General features: G+C 39.3%; 1 protein-coding gene across 1 annotated transcript; it reads right to left on the bottom strand.

The window, feature by feature from the left end:
- Positions 1-193: 193 nt before the first annotated feature.
- LOC133996733 (uncharacterized) lies at positions 194-4377 on the bottom strand. Its single transcript, XM_062436355.1, has 3 exons — positions 4168-4377; positions 1392-1815; positions 194-326 (listed from the first exon to the last, which is right to left on the bottom strand). Exons 1-3 carry the CDS (start codon positions 4340-4342, stop codon positions 194-196), a joined length of 732 nt encoding a protein of 243 aa, XP_062292339.1. The 5' UTR covers positions 4343-4377.
- Positions 4378-7488: the final 3111 nt, after the last annotated feature.

Genomic DNA, 7488 nt, shown 5'->3' with positions numbered 1-7488 from the left:
AGGTACTATCCCTGATGGAGCAGCAGGTACCAGGTACCAGGTACTATCCCTGATGGAGCAGCAGGTACCAGGTACTATCCCTAGTGGAGAGGCGAAGAAAACGAGTCGAGTCGTGCTGGAACTGTGTAGTGGAAAAGAGCCATAACTGAATATTAGAACATGCTTCTTATGAAGAAACGTAGTGAAACACAGATCATCTGTGGATGGTGAGGGCTCCGCGCTGCACGGTGCTGAACTCTGGGACCCAGCAGTTTGAACAGAAAGCTCCTCTCAGTATTAGAGCTTCTTCATCTAACACATTAACATCCAAACAAGGGCACGCTGTTCTGAAGAAAGTAACACATGAATGGGATACATACAGAAGACTATTTCCAATTGGAGCTGACTGAACAAATAAGACACCAGGATTAACTAAGCCTGGCTGTTAGCCTGGTCTGGAGCAGGTTAGACGCACAGAATAAATCTCCATGGTAACTGATGCTCCTCTGCTTTCGTGCAACAGAGTCCCGGCTAAATTCAGCCAGGGTTACCGGAAAAAAATCCCGACTTAATCCGCTATCTAAGTTTTGTGCAACAGCCCTCTGGAAATAAAACAGCTTCTTCCCTTCGTGATCAGCCAGGTAGCCTGACAGATGAACCTGTTTTATACATCTTTTTAGCACAAACTGAGCAGTTAAATAGTTTCTCTTGAGTGAATTCTCATGTGTCTCTGCAGATTTCCCTTTTTATTAAATTTAAAACAACAAAAGGAGCAGCTAAATGGTTTCTCTCCTGTGTGGATTCTCATGTGTCCCTGTAGGTATCTTTTGAAACCAAACTGTTTACCACATTCAGAGCAGCTAAATGTCTTCTCTCCTGTGTGGATTCTCATGTGTAGTTGTAAAGTCACCTTCCGATTGAATCTTTTAGCACAAACTGAGCAACTAAAGGGTTTCTCTCCTGTGTGAATTCTCTTATGTCTCCTAAGTGACCCTTTGCATACAAATTTCTTGCCACAAATTGAGCAACTAAAGGGTTTCTCTCCTGTGTGAGTTTTCAGGTGGTACTCCAGACCTGACTGAGTAAAAGATTTACCACAAAGTGAGCAGCTGAATGGTTTCTCTCCTGTGTGAATTATCATATGTCTCCTTAGAGATCCTTTACAAACTAGTCTTTTACCACAAACTGAGCAACTAAACGGGTTCTCTCCTGTGTGAATTCTCATATGTCTCTTGAGAGATCCCTCACATACAAATTTCTTACCACAAACTGAGCAGCTAAAAGGTTTCTCCCCTGTATGAATTCTTTGATGTATGACCAGGTGTCCCTTTTGACTAAATTTTTTGTCACATTCGGAGCAGCTAAATAATTTCTTGCTAGCATCACAACTGTCAGGAGACTTTAAATCTGACTGAGCTTCACTGGTCTCCTTCCATTCATCACTGTCATCAGTGTCAGTCACAGAAGAGTTTGAAGTCTTGTCTTCAGTATCAGGCTGTAAATGTGTATCTGGATTTACATTCTTGTCTGGTTCTGATCCTCCACAGTCCTCTCCATCAGTTTCTGTTTTCATTTTTTCAGTTTGTGTTTGCTGAAGCTGTGAGGACTGAGGTTTCTCTTCATCATCTTCACTCGTCACAGGAACAGGAGTCGATGTGAACTTGGTGATATCAGCCTCCTCCAGTTCTTGAAGCTGCTCTCCCTCCTGACTGGTCCAGGGTTCCTCATGTTCCTCTTTAATGTGTGGGGGATCTGGGTCCTCCTGGTCCAGAGTGGAGGTCTTCTCCTGCTTCTCTTCCTCACCAACAATCACTTTTCGTACATCTAAAGGTAAAACTGCAACACAGACAGACAGCTGTTAATGTAAACACATAAACTTGATAACCATATTTTATGTTTAAGTTACTCTGTGGAGTTTTTAAACACTAGTAGCACTATAGGTAGGGATGGGATTGACAACCAGTTCCAGTTTAGAACTGGCTCTAAATTGTCCAATCCATGGAACTACTGTGACTCGAAGCTGATCAATTCCTCTTATCGATGCCAGAAAAGAGAGAACTCATAAAACTTAATAATAGTCTGGAGTCAGAGTGTTTACCAATTTAAATAGTTATGGTAAATGGACTAAATAGACTGTTCTAGTCTTTTACGACCACTCAAAGTGCTTTACATTACAACTCATTCAACCATTCACACCCATTCATACACTGATGGCAGGAGCTACCACACAGGGTGCCATTCATTCTCATTCACTCACAACGCAGCAACGGGAGCAATTTGGGGTTAAGTGTCTTGCCCAAGGACACATCGACATGTGGACCGGAGGAGCCGGGAATCGAACCGCCAATCTTCCAATTGGAAGACGACCGCTCTGCCTCCTGAGCCACAGCCGCCCAGTTTTTAGTCTTAATCTGTAAAGTGGATTTCATCTTGTTTGTAGATTTATACACCAATTAGAAAAACAAAGGGTTGGGCAGTAAGGAAGTATTAAAGTAGAGCAGAGTATCTAGAAATCCTGAAGGTATCATGTTTAATACGGTCAAAAATACAAACAGCCTCTCTGAGCTGAGCTTTTACATTGTTTTAAACACAAACGCTGTAATATGTGATTCACACCAGTGAAATGTCAGGAAGGAAAATACATAATACCCAAGATTATTTCAAAATATTCAAATGTGTTTTTTTGATTGACCAACTGTCAACAAACACAAATATATTCATTTTCATATCAAAGAAGAAAACCAGCAAATTATACATTTGAGAAATTGAGAACTTTTCCTTCATTTCATTACTTAATAACATAACGTGAATGTTGAGCTGCAGTGGACGACTGTTTATATTATTTATTATATTGATTAATAGAGTTTCACATATATTCATTTATTTGTGGTGGATCGTCACAATAAAACTTTGGTTATTACAAATAGAATAAACCAACTAGTTCTTACATAAAGGTTCATTACGACTAAATATTTACACCTAAGTGAATCATAGGCTCTTTAAAAATGGCCGACTTGGGCTTGAGGTGGTCGAGTGGTTTAGAGCGCATGCCAGGTACGCAGCGGACCCCGGTTCGATTCCCGGCCGGCGGACCTTTCTGCATGTCACACCCCCCTCTCTCTCCCGTAATTTCCTGTCTCTCTACTTTCAAATAAAGGCGTCTATGCCAGAGAAAATCTTATAAAAAAAAAATAATACATTTTTTAAAAATGGCCGACTTCAAACAGATTCAACGAATATTTAATATAATATTTATATAATAAAGATTCAGATTAGTAGAAGATAAGAATTTCTATTTAACTATGATGAATGTCAACAATAACCAAAATGAAACATCAGAGTTCAACTATAACTAAATAAAGCTACAACATTTAGTCCATCAATCAATTAGTTGTCAACTATTAAATTATTCTACAACTATTCTTATGATCAATTAATCATACTGAGTCCAAACTCTCTGATTTAAAGCGATGGTAAACATTGTCGAAATCTCGCGCGACCACACGGGATTTTGGTGATCACGCGAGATGTTCACAGCGTTAGCAGCAGAGTAAAAGCCATCAGGTAAGTGTTATTTTAATAAACTACTGGTGTATTTACAAACTTTCCAATGCATCGATTTATGAGTAAAGACCCTGTTAGTACTACTGTAGAAGTTTGATAACAATCCAGGCTTTATTAGTGGAGTCATTTACGAGATACACTGTTGGTCCCATTAGCGCCTGTACTAAGACATTCGGCTGATGGCTCTAACTCCACCAGTCTGCAACCAAATGAAAAAAAAGGTCTGAGGCTGTGATTAGACGTCATGGTTCATATGATGCTATGTCGAAATTACGCCGAACCATCGATTTAAGCGTGAATATTTTCTGTCTTTTCATCTTTTATGACAGTAAATAGATAAATAATCCAGTTTTAAAAATGGTCTTATTACTGTTTTCTTTATGTTTTATGAATGAGAAGTAGACATGTTATCATTATTCATTATTAAAGAATTGGAAGGAAGGAAGGAAATAAGGAAGGAAGGAAGGAAGGACAGCGGACCGGATTGGACTCCTCGACGGGCCACTTCTAGCCCGCGGGCCGCATGTTTGAGAGCCCTGGTTTAGCTGTTAGCTTAGCTTAGCATTGAGTCCCGGTCACATGATCAGAGCATCAACTTGTTTCAGCAACATAAAGACAACAAACCTGCTTTTCGCTGCTTTGTTTCAGCTTTTAAAAGCTCGTCCAGCAGCCTGCGGTGTCTGCGGTGGATCTCCTCTTCATACTCGGTTATTGTTTTGTCTAAATGTCCAAATATCTCCTCCACAGCCGCAGTTAGCCGCTGCTGGACGAAAAGCTTCACACTCTGAAGGCTGCACATGTTACACACAGCTCACACTAAACTAATACTGACGCTGTTCTGCTCTTATTAGAAGCTGTGTTCACCAAACTCTGCTCTCACTGCTACACTAACACTAACATGGACTTCCGGGGCACTTTTCAAAATAAAAGCTGATGACATATCAAAATAAAACACCTCAGTACTCAGATCGTTTACTGCAGTTAAAGTATTAATACAGCAGTGTACAATAAGTACTGCAGTATTATGAGTGATGTAGTATGCAGTATTACAGTAAAAGTACTGCAGTATTATAGTGATGTAGTATGCAGTATTACAGTAAAAGTACTGCAGTATTATAGTGATGTAGTATGCAGTATTACAGTAAAGTACTGCAGTATTATAGTGATGTAGTATGCAGTATTACAGTAAAGTACTGCAGTATTATAGTGATGTAGTATGCAGTATTACAGTAAAAGTACTGCAGTATTATGAGCGATGTAGTATGCAGTATTACAGTAAAGTACTGCAGTATTATAGTGATGTAGTATGCAGTATTACAGTAAAAGTACTGCAGTATTATAGTGATGTAGTATGCAGTATTACAGTAAAAGTACTGCAGTATTATGAGTGATGTAGTATGCAGTATTACAGTAAAAGTACTACAGTATTATAGTGATGTAGTATGCAGTATTACAGTAAAAGTACTGCAGTATTATAGTGATGTAGTATGCAGTATTACAGTAAAGTACTGCAGTATTATGAGTGATGTAGTATGCAGTATTACAGTAAAAGTACTACAGTATTATAGTGATGTAGTATGCAGTATTACAGTAAAAGTACTACAGTATTATGAGTGATGTAGTATGCAGTATTACAGTAAAAGTACTGCAGTATTATGAGTGATGTAGTATGCAGTATTACAGTAAAAGTACTGCAGTATTATAGTGATGTAGTATGCAGTATTACAGTAAAAGTACTGCAGTATTATAGTGATGTAGTATGCAGTATTACAGTAAAAGTACTGCAGTATTATGAGTGATGTAGTATGCAGTATTACAGTAAAAGTACTACAGTATTATAGTGATGTAGTATGCAGTATTACAGTAAAAGTACTGCAGTATTATGAGTGATGTAGTATGCAGTATTACAGTAAAAGTACTACAGTATTATGAGTGATGTAGTATGCAGTATTACAGTAAAAGTACTACAGTATTATAGTGATGTAGTATGCAGTATTACAGTAAAAGTACTGCAGTATTATAGTGATGTAGTATGCAGTATTACAGTAAAAGTACTGCAGTATTATAGTGATGTAGTATGCAGTATTACAGTAAAAGTACTGCAGTATTATAGTGATGTAGTATGCAGTATTACAGTAAAAGTACTGCAGTATTATAGTGATGTAGTATGCAGTATTACAGTAAAAGTACTACAGTATTATAGTGATGTAGTATGCAGTATTACAGTAAAAGTACTGCAGTATTATAGTGATGTAGTATGCAGTATTACAGTAAAAGTACTGCAGTATTATGAGTGATGTAGTATGCAGTATTACAGTAAAAGTACTGCAGTATTATAGTGATGTAGTATGCAGTATTACAGTAAAAGTACTGCAGTATTATAGTGATGTAGTATGCAGTATTACAGTAAAAGTACTGCAGTATTATAGTGATGTAGTATGCAGTATTACAGTAAAAGTACTGCAGTATTATAGTGATGTAGTATGCAGTATTACAGTAAAGTACTGCAGTATTATGAGTGATGTAGTATGCAGTATTACAGTAAAAGTACTACAGTATTATAGTGATGTAGTATGCAGTATTACAGTAAAAGTACTACAGTATTATAGTGATGTAGTATGCAGTATTACAGTAAAAGTACTGCAGTATTATGAGTGATGTAGTATGCAGTATTACAGTAAAAGTACTGCAGTATTATGAGTGATGTAGTATGCAGTATTACAGTAAAAGTACTGCAGTATTATAGTGATGTAGTATGCAGTATTACAGTAAAAGTACTGCAGTATTATAGTGATGTAGTACTTCCTGAAACAGTTCTATAATATTTCTTTAAGTCTAGTAAATATAATACAGAGCAAAAAGCTTTTTATTAGATTATCAGACTCATGAGTTTGTTATTTTCTATTAAATCTTTTCTAGAGAAGGAAGATGAGCAGACTGGTCTCAATCATTGTATAACATTAAAAAAACACCCAACTGGTAAATGTGGACATTGTTCAGCAGAACATGAAGGAGACAGGAAGGAGCTGATATCAGTGTTAAAGGCTGATAATGAACCAATCACCACTCAGGCAACACCTGAGGAGGGCTGAGGACCTGCTGCTCTCACAGCTGGACACTGAGGCTGCTGAGGAGAGAAGGAACCACATCTCTGTATGTAACACACTCAGACTGACAACCCTCATGAACTACAGGGTTATGGTTTGGGTTAAGTAAAAGATTTTTATAGATGTATCAAAGGATGTGGAAATCAATCAATCTTTATTTGTATAGCGCCAAATCACAACAGTCACCTCAAGGCTCTTTACACAGTAGAGAGGAGGGAGAGAGAGGAGAGAGAGGAAGGAGAGGAGAGAGGAGAGAGAGGAAGGAGAGGAGAGAGGAAGGAGAGAGAGGAAGGAGAGAGAGGAGAGAGAGGAAGGAGAGGAGAGAGAGGAGAGAGAGGAAGGAGAGAGAGGAGAGAGAGGAAGGAGAGGAGAGAGAGGAGAGAGAGGAAGGAGAGGAGAGAGGAGAGAGAGGAAGGAGGAGAGAGAGGAGAGAGGAAGGAGAGGAAGGAGGAGAGAGGAGAGGAAGAGGAGAGAGAGGAAGGAGAGGAGGAGGAGAGAGGAGAGAGAGGAGAGAGGAGAGAGGAGAGAGAGGAGAGGAAGAGGAGAGAGAGGAAGGAGAGAGGAAGGAGAGGAGAGAGGAGAGAGAGGAAGGAGAGGAGGAGGAGAGAGGAGAGAGAGGAGAGAGGAGAGAGGAGAGAGGAGAGAGAGGAGAGGAAGAGGAGAGAGAGGAAGGAGAGGAGAGAGGAGAGAGAGGAAGGAGAGGAGGAGGAGAGAGAGGAGAGAGAGGAAGGAGAGGAGGAGGAGAGAGAGGAGAGAGAGGAAGGAGAGGAGAGGAGAGAGAGGAAGGAGAGGAGAGAGAGGAGAGAGAGGAAGAGGAGGGGAGAGGAAGGAGAGGAGA

The sequence above is a fragment of the Scomber scombrus genome, chromosome 16 (genome assembly GCF_963691925.1).
Source record: "Scomber scombrus chromosome 16, fScoSco1.1, whole genome shotgun sequence".
Lineage (NCBI taxonomy): Eukaryota > Metazoa > Chordata > Actinopteri > Scombriformes > Scombridae > Scomber > Scomber scombrus.
The sequence above is the reverse complement of the archived record's forward strand: the minus strand, read 5'-3'. Positions and strand labels throughout refer to the sequence as shown.

Excerpts from the sequence above, each read along its gene's own strand:
- LOC133996733 (XM_062436355.1), bottom strand. The coding sequence starts at position 4,342 with ATGTGCAGCCTTCAGAGTGTGAAGCTTTTCGTCCAGCAGCGGCTAACT. Across the intron at positions 1,816-4,167 it reads AACAAAGCAGCGAAAAGCAG|TTTTACCTTTAGATGTACGA; the intron begins GTTTGTTGTCTT and ends TCTGTGTTGCAG. Across the intron at positions 327-1,391 it reads AAGGAGACCAGTGAAGCTCA|AACAGCGTGCCCTTGTTTGG; the intron begins GTCAGATTTAAA and ends TACTTTCTTCAG.